Source organism: Hyla sarda, chromosome 8, assembly GCF_029499605.1.
Source record: "Hyla sarda isolate aHylSar1 chromosome 8, aHylSar1.hap1, whole genome shotgun sequence".
Lineage (NCBI taxonomy): Eukaryota > Metazoa > Chordata > Amphibia > Anura > Hylidae > Hyla > Hyla sarda.
This window is the reverse complement of record NC_079196.1, coordinates 52,186,765-52,205,477: the sequence shown is the minus strand read 5'-3', so window position 1 is coordinate 52,205,477 and position 18,713 is coordinate 52,186,765. Positions and strand designations below refer to the sequence as shown.

Genomic DNA, 18,713 nt, shown 5'->3' with positions numbered 1-18,713 from the left:
GGCATGTTTTCTTCATGTAATGAAAGGCAGGATTGGTGGTGGGCCATGACAGGTATTCAGATAAACCCTGCTCAGCACAGGTGCTGAATACAGCTGGTTACTTTATGTTTCCATCGTTACTCTAGTCCTACCTTGGACTCAATAGTTCCTAGTTGTTCTACATAACTTACTATTGAAGGGTTGATTGTCGCATACGCATAATCTTGCAATAATATCCTTGTAATATGCATGTATATTGTATTATGTGACGGATCCCCCCATGTAAGAGATGTCATGACTGTTTAACTCTATGCTATAAATGTCTGTTCTGTTTATGTTTTGAAAAACCCAATAAAAAGATTGTAAAACACAAAAGCACAATTGTCAAAAACACCTTTAAAGTTTGTTTTGTTGAGTGGCCAGTAGTAAGCCACTTGGAGAGTGAAGGCCCCCTATGTTTACACGCCAGAATTTCTGCATGGAATTTCTCATGAAAATGTTGCATGAAATTAGAAAATACACTACAATGGGATTCCACTGTCTAATTCACACAGCAGAATTTCTGCTGCAGAATTTCCACTGCAGGAATTCCATTGAAGTGAATGGGCAATTAATTTCTGTTGAATTAACTGCAGAATTTTCATGCAGAATTCAGTGAAGAAATTCTGCCATGTGAACATAACCTTAAAGTGTTTAGTTAGTGCTGGATAAGCAGGTATTGTTTAATTTTGTGCCAATGTGAATACAGAAGTCTTAACAATAAACTGTAGGATAAGCCCTGCATTTGAAATGTGTCACTCTCTCAGACTGGTGGTTTATGCTGTTTCCCCATTTATATCTTTTCAAACCTCCCTCTTATTATTTGTCAGTAAAACAAAAATAATATATGTACACATGAAAAAATTTAAACAGCCAAAATAACAGAAAAGATTGCAGAAGTTCAAAGGATGGTAAAACATGTACAAGTACAACATTAAACTGACATGAATCAAAGAAACAAAGTAAATTCAAGATACGTTTTTTCAATAAGGCATGACATTATGGAAAAGCTCAAGGTGCACACATAAATATAGTATATAGCACACATTAGTATGAAAAAGGACTGTAATTCCAAATGGCCATGAAAAAAATATGACAGCAATTTCTACAACTTTACTTTTTTAGAAAAATTGTCATTTTTTTTTCCATCTGCCTATACTACCAAAAATACTCTTTATTTTCTATCATTTGAAAGTCTGACCCAGGAGATGATCTTCTGGTAGCCAAAGGATTTAACCATATTGGGGCCAATCCATACCAGCTTGGCAATTTTTATTTCTCCAAAAATGTACTAGTGATTAAATGTGAGATGATAACAGGATAAGTTTCAACACATTTAAAATGTGGGTGCACTTTCTCTGTACAGATGGAGTATTGGCTCCCGCTTCTATACTCCAGCCTCCACACTATGTCTACCCCCGTTGCACTCACATTAATTTGGTTGTAGTACAGATTGTCCTCAGGACTGTTCAATGTTTTAGGCTGTTGACAACGTCTTCTTGTTGTCCTCAAGTTTTTTTCATAAAAATGTCCTGGGCCTGTTACAAGAGAATGTACTGTCAAATAATTTTACATCACACAATGATAATGTAAGTATGCTGTCTAACAATTTACACTGTCCAGTAATGTACCCCAAATCTAAAAACACTGGAAAAAATCATAAGAGTATTGTTTAAAGGGGTACTCTGGCTGTAAGCTTTTTTTTTTTTTTTTTTTTTACACAAACATGCTCAGACACAGGACTTTAAAAAAAATAAACACATACCTACCTCCCTACACTCCACTACTGCCTTGGTATCATTGCTTCTGGTGCCATCATGCTCCTCTTCTGGTGCTGGGGGTCAATTTGTCACAGTGTGGCTCAACCAATCACTGGCTGAGGCAGGACACCGCTCCAGCCAGTGATTGGCTGAGTAGCACTATGATACATACGGTGGTAGTGCTCTCCGCACTGAGACCCCGACCGATCAAAACTTTTGACATATGTCTCTTACTTACTATGTCTCTGTGACATGTCAAAAAAAAAAATTTTTATGGGAGGAACACTTTAAATTTCACCTAACATTTTGGTCGAAAATGTCCCTTTTCATTAAATCTAATGTGTATGGATACCTTCAGACTCTTGTTTGGCCAATGTTCCTAATCTTTGTAATGGATTTCATGATCCAGCACCGTAAACAATATCATTCATAACTAGGAGATGAGACGTGATGTGTTACTAAAGCATTTAACTTTCCGATAACAAGGTACAAGCAATGATTTTAAGATGAAAGAGACTATGAAAAAAGCATCTATAATACCATTAACATCCAATTACGAAGATAAGAGCTTTAATTCACTACAGATATGATAATGTGACTCTGGAGTCACCTATCAAATTAGGTTTATGTGCTAGGATTTTGTGTGAGATCCAAGATGTTCTTTTTTTTTTTTTTTTTTTTTTTTTACTAACACCCAAGAAAATAAAAGCTCATATGTTGTTATATATGTGCCTTCCAAATGACCAATGCAATGCAGTTGTGTGATTATATCACATGGCAACTATGACTCATGGGAACTGTAGGGAAATATAAGAATCCTGCCACGTTTCACTATAATCTCATTTTAGTTAGAATAAAGTTATAGTTTGATCCCAGCCAATATACAATTTTCTAAAACCAGCAGGAAACTAATTTAATGATAGGGGGGGGGGGGGGGGGGGCAGGCAGAATGGGGTAAACTTACACTTGCTGATGGTGTTTATTTACAAGGTGCATACAAAGTCCAATAGACAGGCAATGTATCAGAGACCGTATACAGATCAGCCTGAGAACTAGTAATGCAGACAGATATAAGCAGAATGCACAATCTTGCTAAGGCCCGGAACATCAGGTGTGGCCTCTTCATATAGGTGGTGCCTGGCAGGAATTAGCTGGGAATCTAATAGGGAGTGCACACTGGCCCTATAAGTCTCATCCAGTGCTCGCACGCAGCCTCTAGAGGACAGACGGGAAACTGCAGCAATGGCAGAAACATCAGAGCAGGAAGTCCAGGAGATACAACATGAACATGGCACCCAGAATGTCGCACAGTGCAGGTAAGACCCAGGGCACATGGTATGCTGGTGGTTTACAAACAGCAGCGTTACACCAGGACCGAGTGGAAGGCACTAAAGGGCATTATTACTGAATGGGGGGCACAAAGCTTCACCATTGCTCATTGGGTAGTACTAAGGGAGAAACAGTACTGAGTGGGGGAGGCACCATTACTAAGTATAAAGCAGTAAGGGACACTCAATTTGAGGGAAGAACAATAATTGGTATTATGTCTCATTAAAGATTAAAGGCACTGAGGGGGCACAAGTACTGAGTGGGGAATCTCCTCATTGCTGAATGGAGGTCACTAAAGGGAGCACAGTTACTGAGTGGGGTACACTAAGGGGGCATTATTGTTGAGTGGCAGCACTAAGGGGCATTATTGCTGAGTGGGGTCACTTGATGTGTGGGTGCCCTAATCGGTATTATTGCAGAGAAGGTGGCACAAAAGGAGTGCTATTAAGGCACTTAGTAATAGCACTAGGGGGCACCACTGCTGAGTGAGGGCTATAAGGGGTATTACAATTGAGCGGGTGTATAGAATTGAAGGGGTACCATTACTGTAGGGTAGGGGGCACTAGTACTGTCTAATACACAAAGGAGCATGTCAGCTATGTGGTCATTAAGGAGCTTCTATTTTTGTGATAAGAACTAAAGTGGACATTATTATTCCATGGTGCACTACGATGGGCACCAAACTCTACAGGGACAAGTCATGGAACTGTACAGTATATAAGGTCTACAGTAGGATTATACCCTGCACCACTGTATTACTGATGTGTGACCGGTATATGGGCACTGTATTATGATATTATTAGTTATATTGGTCATTAAAGTAAACATATGTGGTTACTGTTCTAAATTATGCGATCATTTGCAAATGGGCTGTGTGTGTTCCACGTTTTGTGGTCTCTCACTGTTTAGCATTTATTTTACCATCTTCTACCTAGTCATACCAATCTGAAGAAGGGGTGAGTGACCCAGAAACAAGTCATTAGTCCTTGTTTTATCCAAGTTCTTTTTGAATTTGAACATTACTCCTGACTTGGAATCCATTTTTTATGTCATGACCGACTGGGGGGACAGGGTGAATGAGCCCTGAACTGACCCTAAAAACACTCTCCCTGCCTATTTGCCGATCCATCCTAAGTGATGGATCGACAACTTGGAGCCGGTCCCTCCCTGTGCTACAGTGCAGTGGCGAAAAAACAAATAACATACATAGTTGATCACAGGCCAGAAACAGAAATGGAAAAACTACCAGACAACCAGATATACCAGATAGGATACAAATACTAACAGGGCAGAATATAGTGTATAAACAAACAGTTCATAAACCAGATATCAGATAAACGGCAGATATGATAAAATGAACAAGACTAGGTATGGAACAGGAATACAGCAGAATCCAGGAAATGCAGGGGATGGACGGAAGAACTGAGAGGTAAAGCACAAAACTGATCAGGTAACATAGGACACTGTTCACACTGGGACACAGAACAAACGAACGGGACACTCCACTCCACAAAAGGAGTAGCCATTATAATAAAGTCAAATAGACTACTGGCCAGCGGGCACACTCCACCATGTGATCAGGATGCTGACCCAGTAGGAAACAGAAATATAATACATGAAACTTCATAAACATGGATACAAGAAAACCAAACTCTACAATGTAGGGGAACTCAGGTCAGGATACTAGATAGGATATTACACAAGACACAAAACAGGATATATTTCAAAACCAAACTCCACTAAGGGGAGGAACGCAGAATAGGATTCTAACAGTGTCAACACCGACAAAGCAGAATAGACATACATCCTAAAACCGACAAATGTAAAAGACTAAAAACTACAATAAAATACTATTTAACCATGGCTAAAAACTCAGATCATATAACAAGATAAATAGAAGGTAAATGCTCAAGCAGACATAGAAGTATAATGCACAGACATCATAGCAGCATTATTGCACAAGCAGACAAAGTGTTTTGCACTAAATAACCAGCAACTAGCATATAGACTGAGCTGGAGTTATATAGCCACACCCGCCTAGCACATGGGTGAAAGGCTTAACTCTTCCATGCCTGAAAAGGAAAGCACAGAAAACCGATAATGTATGAAAAAACTACGTCTGAACAGGGCCTAAAACAGAAAAATGCTAAAACAGAAAAACGAACATTACAGATAAGCAGAATCTGACGTTAAAAGGGTCTCCTTTCTTCACCTCTGTACTACTTTCTACAGGACAGGTTGCCCCTCTCCTGTGACCCACTGGGCTGAGCAGCATTTCCACATCATTTTATACCCCATCAATAGGGGTGATAGGTGCATTTTTTCATGTTACGTCTTGCAGAGACTTCTATCTGTGTGGACCCCTGACCCTTGAGGGTCTCTGAATGCCAGGGTAATACACGAGGTACTGTCTTCCATGTTCTACTCTCATACAGGTACTACTATATATGGGGGCATAGAGGAGAGGGGGCCTACGACTAAATGGGGACACAGAGGAGACCTATAAGTATATGTTGGGCAGTACAGGTAGCTAAAACTAAATATGAGGACAGTATAGCGACCTATAACTAAATTGGGGCAGTATGGGGGCCTACAACTATATATGGGGGCAGTATATGGGGCCTACAATTTTTTTATGTGTGCAGTATAGGGGCTCACAACTATAATTAAAGACAGTACAACTATATATAACCCCGTCTCGTTATTGCATTTAAAATGTCCAGTTTTTGTCTCAAGGATATATGGTCAGCCTACCCTTTAACCACTTGCTGACTGTCCATAGACTACGAAAGGCCTGGCTGTCCATCTTTGTAGACATGTGAAATGTGCCTGGTCAGGAAGGGATTAAGCTACAGGAACGATGCAAGCTTTCTGGCTTTAGCCATTCGTCTGAGTACTTGATACCAATATGGACGCAGTTCCAAAAGATTTTGCAGTGGACCAGAAGCAAAGGAACAGCAAGGATTCTAAGTGTAAGTATATGACCAAGTTGGCTTCTTTCTTTAATCTCCAGAAATCTCCTTTATTCCTTGGACTTGATGATCAACTATTAGCAATAGCCACCAATGTGTACACGAATCCTTTATACTTTCCCTGAACACCTTCTATATTTGTCTTATAAATTAGGTAATAGCCCATGTTAATTATATTGTGATATTATATTAATATTTTTATTTATCCATAGCATGCAATTTTGATTATGTTCTCATTACTTTTGATCTTCATTCCTTAAATTACATTAAGCAGTAGAGCCTTCCTACCCAAAGTTTCATATTACGTATGATTAGAGCTGGAGGCGAAATCTGATCGGAAGCATCACTAAATTCCATCATAACATTGAAACAAGTTCATTAGCATCATTTTGATACAGCCAAACAGCCGGAGGCTATGCAAGCTCTTCTTATGTCCACATTTTCATCATGCTCGTAATCATCGGCTTCTCACAGTGTTTTGATAAACATCACTTTTGATAACATCCTTGCTAGGCTTAATAGTCACTTCTGGGCCACCAAATTAGATATGTAGCCAGTTGACCTTTATGATCTTTGTTATATTGCCATATTACCACTGATTCTCCAAAATATAAATCATCCTTAGTTGCAGGTAATGTGAAACATGGGGGTCTGTCTACTGGACATCAGCCAAACTATAGAACTATAGAAGTAGTGTAGCCAAGAAGTGTACCCATTTACTTTCATGGTCAGGTCCTACAACAGAAGCCCGGACCATTATCCTCTTCTCACTCTCAGTTCTGTCCCACCACTCCACACCATGCACGAGCTGCTGCAGCCAATCACTGGCTTCCTCTTGCACATGACTGCTGAGGGCATTGACTGGCTGCAGCGGCCTGTGCACAGTATTAAGTGGCTTCACTTGATGAAAATAAAACCAGGAGCGACCAGAGGGATTAGTATGTTTTGACTAAGTCCTAGCAGAGCCAGAAACATATTGATCTATTTTCTGCAAAGGTTTTTTCATTTTTTATTCACTGATGGTTTTATGTTTTTACAGCAGTTTTCTGCAATACAAACAACCAAGGAGTTCTTATTCTGAAAAGTGCTGCACTAACTTTTCTATTTGCGTGTTCTTTTTTCTTGCCAATCCCTACTAGCTGCTCATTTTTGGAACTGGGAGAGGAAAAACTTTGTGCAGAGAATTTCAAGATTGCATAGAAAAGTAAAAACTAAAATAGCAACTTCTAACGGCTTTAAAATGATATTTTCCTAAAGATGATACTACAATCTATAAACAGAAGTATGATGCTATATATGTGAGATCAGAGCTGGTAGAGATTGTGCCACATGCTACTCAAACTAAAAGAATGTTTCTAATATCAGCTTTTATGCTCGTACAGCTGGACACTCCATGCATGTTTTTATTCAATACGGGGCTGGAGCATTTAAAGGAGTACTCCGGAGGAAAAAATGTTTTCTACTAGTGCCAGAAAGTTAAACAGATTTGTAAATTACTTCTATTTAAAATCATAAAATCCTTCCAGTAATAATTAGCTGATGTATGCTCCACAGAAAGTGACCTGCAAGAAATCCATGAGGGGTTGCAAAATTGCCATACATTGATTGATTGTACAACTTACCTGTATTTCTGCGAGGTTCAAAAATATTACAATGCTGTCTACCTTTGTCCACACGCATGTTGCCTGCATCATGTATGTTTAAGACATCATAATCCTTAAAAGGAAACAGAGAAAATTTATATTTATATACATGTTTGATACATATACATAATAAAGCGTTACTGTCATTTAGAAAAAAAAATTAACATGTCACGCAGACATGTCAAAACTTTTCATTAGTTGGGGTCTCAGTGTTAAACATCTATATATTTTCTGACACTAGATGTCTGGCACATAAATAAAATGCAACTCAGCCTTTTATAAAACTTTCATGCAATTTCAAGTTAAAGTATATTTTTTCATGTAAATATGCATCAAAGTAATTGTGAAAAATGTGACCCAAGCAGAGGGTAAGACACACTGCGCCTCCTAAAAATAAAAGTTAAGTGGGGATCAAAAGATTGGGCACCCCAGGTAAAAATTTGTATTAATGTGCATAAAGAGGCCAAGGAAAGATGGAAAAATCTTCAAAAGGCATCAAATTACAGATTATAAATTCTTATAATATGTCAACAAAAGTTAGATTTTATTTCCATCATTTACACTTTCAAAATAACAGAAAACAAAAAAATAGCATGTGCAAAAGTTTGGGCACTCTGCAGAGTTAATATCTTGTACTTCCCCCTTTGGCAAGCATCACAGCTTGTAAACACTTTTTGTAGCCAGCCAAGAGTCTTTCAATTCTTGCTTGAGGTATCTTTGCCCATTCTTCCTTACAAAAGTCTTCCAGTTCTTTGAGATTTCTGGGCTGTCTGTCACGCACTGCTCTTTTAAGGTCTTTCCATAGATTTTCAATTATGTTGAGGGCAGGATATTGTGAAGGCCATGGCAAAACCTTCAGTTTACACCTCTTGATGTAATCCCCTGTGGATTTCGAGGTGTGTTTAGGATCATTATCCATTTGTAGAAGCCATCCTCTCTTTAACTTCAGCTTTTTCACAGATGGCATCAAGTTAACATTCAAAATTTGCTGAAATTTTATTGAAACCATTTTTCCTTCTACTCGTGAGATGTTCCCTGTACCACTGTCATGATTGATCCACCCCCATGCTTAACAGCTGGACAGAGGTTCTTTTCATTAAATTCTGTTCCCCTTCTTCTCCAAACGTACCTTTGATCATTCCGGCCAAAAAGTTAAATTTTAGCCTCATCGGTCCACAGAACTTGTTTCCAAAATGCATCAGGCTTGTCTATATGTTCATTTGCAAAGTTCAAACGCTGATTTTTGTGCTGAGGATGTAGAAGAGGTTTTCTTCTGATGACTCTTTTTGTACAAGTATCTCTTTATAGTTGAATAGTGTACCACAACTCCAGTGTCTGCCAGATCTTTCTGGAGGGATTGTGCAGTCAATTGTGGGTTTTGAATAGTTTTTTTCACCATCCTGCGAGCTGTTCTGTCTGATATTTTTCTTGGTCTTCCAGATCTTGCTTTAACTTCCACTGTTCCTGATGACTGCCATTTCTTAATTACATTCCGAACAGAGGATATTGACATCTGAAAACATTTTGCTATCTTCTTATAGCCTTCTCCAGCTTTGTGAGTGTCAACTATTTTCAGTTTCAGATTTCTAGACAACTGCTTAGAAGAACCCATGGTGCTGATTGTTGGGGCAAGGTCAGATGAGTCTGGGCATTTAAAACCTTTGAGATTGACATCCCCTGGTCTTCCCAGATGATGATTGAAAACAATCCATGACATTGACAGGTCTCAGCTTTGCAAAGGGGGCAGTGCATGCTATAAATTCTGCAGGGTGCCCAAACTTTTGCAGATGCCATTTTTTTGTTTTCTGTTATTTAGAAAGTGTAAATGATGGAAATAAAATCTAACTTTTGTTGACATATTATAAGAATGTCTAATCTGTAATTTGATGCCTTTTGGAGATTTTTCCATCTTTCCTTGGCTTCTTTATTAACATTAATACAAATTTTTACCTGGGGTTCCCAAACTTTTGATCCCCACTGTATATATCCCTCTATGCACAGGGATAAAATAATTGGTTTAAAAATTTGGTTTTAAAAGGGTACTCTGCCCCTAGACATCTTATCCCCTATCCAAAGGGGGTAAGATGACCAATCTCGGCTGCGGTACCCCAGACATCCGGTGCACGGAGCGAACTTTGCTCCATGCCAGATGACTAGCGATGCGGGGAGGAGGCTTGTGACGTCACGGCCACGCCCTGCTCGTGATGTCATGGCCATGCCCCCTCGATGCAAGTCTATGGGAGGGGGCGTGATGTCCATGACGTCACGAGCGGGGTGTGACCGTGATGTCACGAGCCTCTGGCGCTGCACTCAACGCTTTTTAAATGAATGCTGGTGCAGCAGGGAGATCGTGGGAGTTACCAGCGGCAGGACCCCCGCGATCAGACATCTTATCCCCTATCCAAGATATCTGGATTGCCCATTTAAGTTGGAAATAAAAAAAAAAAAAGGAACAACCACTGAATTATAGCAATTGCACATTGTGCAAATTAAAGCATACCTTTGATGATGGTCCCAGCGGCAGGATATCTGTTTAACTTTTGCCACAACTTTGGTGTTAGAGACAAACGTGATCTGGAGAGGGATATGCCGAAAGCCCCATAGACTTGGATATAGCTTCCAGCAAATACGTCTCCAGATGGTATTATTCTCAGGGCAAGTCTCGGGCTCTGCGGTTGCCACAAAATTTTAACTGATATCCTGCCAATGGGACCATCATTGGAGGTAGACTTTAAATGTACCCTTAACCCTTTATTGTCCCTGAAATCAGACAGACAACCAGACAATTGAAGTTGTCCTGACAGACTGTTGACAGCCATGTCCACCATCATGTAACTTGACAAGACACAAAACAAACAGGGATTATTTTTAGAAAATGCATTAAAACAAAACATTTGCCGCAAAAACTCTTATACAAGCAAAAGGTTAACACACAAAACCAATGTAAAAATAATAGACCAAGTTATGCAAAGTTTAGATATCACAAACCGAGCTACATCAACAAGCGTTGGAGCTTTCAAGAACGTTAAAAAAGAGGCCAGATAATATTTGGCCGTCATCCATGAATGTGTTAAAAATATGTACTCCGTGAATGTGTTAAAAGTATGTACTGCACACCACAAACAGCTTCTATGCTACCAAAATCTCTCTTACACGGCATGTTGTGAATAAAAAAAAAAACTTTACTAATAATGTACATAGTCACCATCATGCAACTATATGAAAAAGTGGTTATGAGCAAAAAAATTTCACTAAAATTCTAATGTGGGAAATAAAATACATTTTCAATCAGGCAAAAAAAAAAAAAAAACTTAGAGAAGAAGTCCCATGCCAAAAAACGTATCCCCCTATCCAGGATCTTCTATACGGGGCCTGGCTCTCCCCTGGAGCGGCTCGTAACAACCCCCGCTATGTCCCCTCCATCTTTAGGCTAGGATTCCACTGAGGTTTTTCCTGCAAAAATGTCAGTAAAAACACCCATTTTGCCACACAGCGTTTTTTCTTAATAAAAATTTAGAAAGGGGCCATTTAAATGTAAAAATAATATGTTTGTTATAATTAATTTTGTTAAACTTTTTATTAACAATGTATTTTAATAATGTGTTGAATAAGGTGTGTGTGTGTTTAACTTTCACTTTCTTTTATTTATTTTTGAAATTTTTTAGGTAGTACTACTACTCCCAGCATGGAACACACTGTTTCATGATGGGAGTAGTAGTACATGTACTAATTGACATATCGCCTCTCTGTGGAAAATATGAATAGGTGTGTATGTATATATATATATATATATATATATATATATATATATATACACACAGCAGTGCAGGGAACCATAGAAAAGCGGCCGGCCACCCGCATCTATACATTATACAGGAGGACCACAGCGGGTGTCAGGAGGGACATACGCTGTGATCTTTCCTTAACTGCAGGTACTACTGCTCCCAACATGGAGCACACTCTGCTCCATCCTGAGATCTGTAGTACCTGCATTAATAGACAGATCGCAACAGGTGTCAGAAGTGACACTCCATGCGATCTGTCTATTAATGCAGGCACTACAGCTCCCAGCGTGGAGCAGAGTGTGCTCCATGTTGGGAGCAGTAGTACATGCGGTTAAGGACAGATTACAGCGGGTGTCACTCAAGTCTTACATTTAAGGGGCGGGGCTATGATGTCATGAGCTCCCAGCGCCGACTCCAGCGTTCGGAACAGTTTGTTCCAAATGCTTAGCAGCAGAGTACCCCTTTAAGAAAAGCAATTTACATAAGTGGGGTGGCAATTATGTTTGCAACCTCCGTAAATGTGAGACCATGTGGTTATGTTTGCTTAATAGCATGCAACCTAACTATAAATAGTAGATAAATAGTAGATGTTGGTGTTTCTTTTGGACAAAATCTTGGCGTTTCTCTACCATAGAGGTCTAGAGAAACAAAAAAGCCATAAAAAATGCTGTGTGGGTTTAGCATTGGTGTTTTATGAAGTTAGGTGATTCTTACTGAAGAGTCTTGAGGAGTTTTGTAAAGATATAAAAACATAAGACTGTATACCAAGTACATTTATACACCTTAATTAACTCTTCATTCCTCATATTCATAATGACTTGCAGTAGGGGGCTATACCCTCATACATATATATAATGTCTACAGCAGTTGTATTTTCATGTTTTGTAGCAGCTGGGCACAGAAATGAGGAGCGACTGTGTAATAAAATTGTCACACTTACTGGCAACATTAGAGTTTAGAGATTATCTAAATGGCCTGTAGGAACGGGCACTAGCAAATCTTTAAGTACATTTCTGTCCTACAGTGATGTACTGTATCTATTGAAATGCACGGATTAATGTACAGAGTTCGCTCAATATAATGTCACATTGCATAACACACCAGAGTGGCAATTTTATAATTAAGGAACCCATCGGTATGTTGTAAATTGAAAAGGAAACCAGGGTACCTACAAATAGAAAAAACACTCACCTGCCCAATCACCCACCACTGATGCTCTACCTGTGCCTAGTCCCTGCTGCCAACTACATTCTGGTGATGTTTGTCTCCTCAGCCAATCATAGGTGACAGCAATGGCCCACCTCCGCCAGTAATGGCTGAGCAGGAATTTCTTGCATAATGAGATGTCACCAGAAATCAGTGAGCAGTGGGGGCTGGCAGTGGTGAAGTGTCAGGTAGGTGAGTATAACTTTTTTTTAAATTATTTTAAAGACACCCCAACCCTTTTTGAAAGTTTTCCTTTGACCAGACACTTCCTTAACTTAAATGGAGTTTTTCAGTCAAAACTTATTGAAGACCTTTTCTCAAGATAGGTCATCAATATCAGATTAGTGTGGTCTGACACCCAGCACCCCCACCAAGCTCTCTAATGGAAGTCACAGACAAGGTGGGGCCAGGTGAGTCTAATGTCTAGTTTAAGGAGTACTGTGGTGCAGGACAACTTATCCCCTACCCAAAGGATAGGGGATAAGTGTCTGATCGCAAAGGGTACAACCACTGGGACCCTTACTCATGAACAATCTGTGTCAATCCCCAAACTAAGTGGTGGCCTACATGGCCCCTCCATGCATCTCTATGGGAGAGCTGGACATACAGCATTGGTGTATCTCCGACTCCGAGATACATGGATGGAGCATGTTGACCACCGCTTCATGCGGTGGTCAACAGTCTCCTTGCACGGAGCGGAGATCCCCATGGTGGGTCCCAGCGGCTGAACCCCCCGCCATCAGACACTTATCCCTTAAAGGGGTACTCGGCCCCTAGACATCTTATCCCCTATCCAAAGGATAGGGGATAAGATGTCTGATCGTGGGGGTCCTGCTGCTGGGGACCCCTGGGATCTTGGCTGCAGCACCCCGCTGTCATTACTGCACAGAGCAAACTCGCTCTGTGCGTAATGATGGGCAATACAGGGGCCGAAGCCTCTTGACGTCACTGCTCCGCCCCCTCGTGAAGTCACAGCCCGCCCCCTTAATGCAAGTCTATGGGAGGGGGCGTGACAGCCAATATGTATCGCCCATCTTTATGCACAGAGCGAGTTTGTTCTGTTCAGTAATGACAGCGGGGTGCTGCAGCCGAGATCCCGGCGATCTCCAGTGGCGGGACCCCCGCGATCAGACATCTCATAAGATGTCTAGGGGTGGAGTACCCCTTTAACCTTTATAAAGGGGGATATGTTGTCCTACTCCTTTAATCACAGTTTGGTCTCATTTTGTCCTTTAATTCAAACTGAACACAGAGGCCATTATTTCTCTTCTGTCTTTTCTTTTCTTCAATTTTATCTAATTTTTTTCTACTAGGTTTTTATTTTTATTTTTGGGTCTTGTGCTTTTCTCGGTCAAACATATGAGTTTGTATACAGTGCATCCGAGCAGTTTCACTAAACATTTCACTTCGGGATGTTTTATTCTGCATCCACAGGATATAGGATAAGTGTCTGATCATGAATATTTAGAAAAAGAACGCTATATATCTGCATTTGATTAAAAAGTAATTATCGAGTCTCATTTTGAGGCTTTTGTTTTGCTTAACATTCAAGTATATTAGCGTTAAATAAGCCAAAGAGAAAGTTATTATAACATGAGGGACTCGGAATGAGAAAGGAAATGACTTTTATTATAGTACCGTGTATAGGTAGGTCTGCTAATTTCTCTAATTTCATGGATGGAAAACAATTGAAGAGATTATATTAAAAGATAACAATCTAAATTGAGTGCACTGAGTTACCAATATAAAATACAAAAAGTTGGTATGCTTGGGAGAAGAAGGTGAAGATGTATGATCAGATCTGCTGGCAACTTAGATACGCTCTGCTTGGGCTATGTGTACTAAGCATACAGTATAGTACTAGAGCAGTGTTTCCCAACTAGTGTGCCTCCAGCTTTTGCAAAACTACAACTCCCAGCATGCCCGGAAAGCCTTTGGCTGTCCGGGTATGCTGGGAGTTGTAGTTCTGCAACAGCTGGTGGCAAACTGGTTGGGACACACTGTACTAGACATTGTTTCATCTTATCATGTAATATCTCTAAATATTCAATAATTCCTCTGTTCTTAGGTAAGACAGAGAATCATTAACTGTAAGTCTTGCAGCTACTCTACCACATTACAGCTACTCTCAGCAGCAAGAGAGTTAGTAATAGAAAGTCTTAAAAGGGTTTTCCGGTAAGCAATCTAATGTTTTGTATTCATGCTCAGGCAGGTGGAAAAAATTGCATATAATAAAGAACAAAAAACACATACTAACCCTTCCTTGCTCCCCCTGTTGCTGCTGGCAAGGAGCCCCAATCCTTGATGGGCCACACTTCTGAAATCAGGGTCAGCATAAGCCTTTGCCTGCTGAGTCGATCAGTGGCCACAACAGTGTCACACCTCAGACACCGAATGAGGTCCAAGGCTTTGTAACAGCAGCCATGAGGGAGCATGGAAGGTTAGTATGTGTTTTTTTTTTCACCTGCCTGAGCATGAATATATATATTTATACAGTATCTATATCTATATCTATCTATATATATATATATATATATATATATATATATATATACATACATATATATATATATATATATATATATATATATATACCCTGCCGGGGTTTAATGTTAATTGCATATGTAGAAAAGGCAATTCCAGGTTCACCACAGATATACGAGAAACAAGGAAGGAAGTCTTCAGTGTGCCCAATTGATTGTAAAATTCTAACATTATTCACAGCATTAAGGTAGCAAGTAAAATGCCAATGCTTTTTGGGCCCTTCTGGCCTTTAGTCTTGTCTCAATGGACGGGACATGACTTAAGGTTCCCTATATCTACCTTACACTAAATTCTGCTTTGGCTGACTGTCTAAGGTGTATGGCAGCCTCTCGACTCACTGACATCATCAGTTGGTGGAGATTCTGGATATCACCATACAACTCGGAAGAATTGAGCGTATTGGATTTACCCCTAACCTTTTCATAGACAACACATGAATGTCCAGCTGTGTCGAACATTTATGTGTATGGGGAGTATGCAAAGACACTCATAAACATGCCACCGGTTCTGGAGATATTCCCTTAGAATCAGAGTGTCTACTCATTACGGAATCTGGCTACAGACTGGGATTTTGCCAAGCTACACACCTTTCCAAAAGGAAAGATTTACCCATTCTGCAGATGGCCTGTTTCAGGGTTTTTGCCCCTCATCAGTACAGAGCAGGGTTGATCGAAGTAGGTAAGGGGTGTGTGTGTTCTCCTTGCAGAGAGCACGAAGTCTAGAGAATTTTAAGCCATTTAGCCCTCCACTAAGAAATGGTGGCATGTTAATGAGCTGCTTTGCATATTGCTCTTCCCAGAGTTCTTAGTGGAGGGCTTAAAGGAAATCTGTCATCAGTATCACCCAGACATACAGACTGGGTGATACTGATCAAAACAATGACTTCAGTGTCCCGAAATGTCCAGCCACTCCCCCGTTATTCTTATTTTTCTTCTTATGTAAATGAAGTCTATGGGGCATGGGCAGAGCTACGGCCGGAGGTCCGGGTACCCCTACAAGATCTTCGGCCGGGCGGGTGCTCTGCCCTGCTCATTCCGGTGCATCACCTCCCTCCCTCCCACCCTCCTTCCCTGCTCGCGCACAGGGCCAAATTAAGGCTGCCTGGAAGACGGAGCACTTCATTATGATGGGCCCCCCCCTGACAGTCCCCCCCCCCCCCCCGACAGCCCCCCTTCCCTTCCACTGAGTGGAACAGGAGTCAGGCCCCCGTTAAAATAAAACGGGCTGCATGGTCTAAAATCACTTTAGTTCAGGTCACTCTTTGCAGCTGTTGCAAAGCTACAACCCCCATTATGTCTGGAGAGCTTCAGGCGTTATAGGAGTTGTAGTTTTGTAACACCTGGAGCCTTATATACAGTGTCATCCATTATTACTGCAAAACTTAGAAGTGACGAGAGATCTAATGGGACAGTCAGGAGAAAACACAAACATAAAATGACTCACAGGAGACGTCTTCTCTGTTGTCTTTCCTTTTTGTCTTCATCTGGTCCAGACGCCAAGTCTTCTTCCAGATCCATCTTCCTCTGTAAAGTTAGACGCCGGGACGCTATTGGTTCCTCACTCTGCCAGCCACTCCTCATCCTCTGTATAAAGACAACAATCAGTATAACCCTGCAAGAGACTGTGTTTTCCCCTGCTCATCATCCCCCCCTGCTCATCATTCCCCCCCTGCTCATCATTCCACCCCCTGCTCATCATTCCCCCCCGCTCATCATTCCACCCCCCTGCTCATCATTCCACCCCCCTGCTCATCATTCCACCCCCTGCTCATCATTCCACCCCCTGCTCATCATTTCACCCCTTGCTTATCATTCCACCCCTGCTCATCATCCCCCCCTCATCATTACCCTCCCTGCTCATCATTACCCCCCCTGCTCATCATTCCCCCCCCCTGCTCATCATTCTCCCTCCTGCTCATCATTCCCCCCCTGCTCATCATTCCCCCTCCTGCTCATCATTCCCCCCCTGCTCATCATTCCCCCCCCGCTCATCATTCCCCCTGCTCATCATTCCCCCCTGCTCATCATCCCCCCCTGCTCATGATTCCACCCCCCTGCTCATCATTCCACCCCTGCTCATCATTCCACCCCTCCTCATCATTCCCCCCCTCATCATCCCCCCCCTCATCATTACCCCCCCTGCTCATCATTACCACCGTTGCTCCTCATTACCCCCCTTCTCATCATTACCCCCCTGCTCATCCTTACCCCCCCTGCTCATCCTTACCCCCCTGCTCATCATTCCCCCACCTCATCATTACACCCCCTGCTCATCATTACCCCCCTCATCATTACCCCCCCTGCTCATCATTCCCCCCCTGCTCATCATTACCCCCCTTGCTCATCATTACCCCCCTGCTCACCATTACCCCCCTGCTCATCATTACCCCCCCTGCTCATCATTACCCCCCCTGCTCATCATTACCCCCCCTGCTCATCATTACCCCCCCTGCTCATCCTTACCCCCTGCTCATCATTACCCCCTTCTCATCATTCCCCCCCTGCTCGTCATTCCCCCCTGCTCATCATTACCCCCTCCTGCTCATCCTTACCCCCCCTGCTCCTGCTCATCATTACCCCCCCTGTTCATCATTCCCCCCCCCGCTCATCATTCCCCCCCCTGCTCGTCATTACCCCCCTGCTCCTCATTACCCCCCCTGCTCGTCATTACCCCCCTGCTCGTCATTACTCCCCTCTGCCTCATCATCCTCCCCTGCTTATTGCTCCCCCCTCCTCCTGTTTTTAGTATTTTTCATATTTACTTACCTGACCGCGCTCGGCAGGCTCAGGTAGCGTCGGGTCTCGTGGGCTGTGCCGAGTTACATCTCGTGCGGCTCCTCTGCATGACGTCACTCGTCATTTCCTGCAGCGCTGGGGTGTAATGAAGAAAACTGTGCCCTGTAGCGGTGCGGCTGCCGGAAATGAGGAGTGACGTCCCTGACACTGTGCAGAGGAGCCGCAGGAGACGTCACTCGTCACAGCCCACATGACCCGACGCATCCCCTGAGCCTGCCGAGCGCGGCCAGGTAAGGAAATATGAAATATAGAAAAAGCAGGAGGAGTCCGGGGCGGGCCCACAGGAGCCACCGCTGGTCACTGTTTTAAAGTGGCCGCGGCCGGGCTATCGGGGGCCCCGCTTCCGCTACTAAGCAGCCCGCAGGGATGTCCTGATGCGGGCACGGTGCCCGGAGCAGGTGCTCCATGAGCGCCAATGATGATCCGGCCCTGCTCGCTTAGCAGGTTTACTCTACAGCGCATGCTCCGCTTCCTGGGTGACAGGATAGTACGGGTGATACTGATGACAGATTTCCTTTAAATGGTCACTCTCATTAAAACTAATTTTTGCTATTGCACTCCTTATGGTAAATGAAAAATATTTCTAATATACTTTGTTTAAAAAAAATGAAGTTTTCTATGTTTTATTTGTGCTTAAAAAATCTCAAGAGCTCACTTTCCC

General features: G+C 42.0%; 1 protein-coding gene across 10 annotated transcripts in view; it reads right to left on the bottom strand.

Annotated features, from left to right (window-relative positions):
- Positions 1-18,713, bottom strand: part of MYO3B (myosin IIIB) — a 523,821-nt gene that overhangs the window by 55,480 nt on the left and 449,628 nt on the right. For 9 of the 10 annotated variants that reach the window (XM_056536145.1, XM_056536147.1, XM_056536146.1 and 6 more), the window contains 2 exons: positions 7,702-7,795; positions 1,450-1,556 (listed from right to left, as the gene is read on the bottom strand). In XM_056536145.1, coding sequence (XP_056392120.1) covers positions 1,450-1,556; positions 7,702-7,795 — 201 coding nt within the window. Of the gene's footprint in view, positions 1-1,449; positions 1,557-7,701; positions 7,796-18,713 lie in introns of those variants that run through there. The other variant, XM_056536153.1, reaches the window with a different exon arrangement.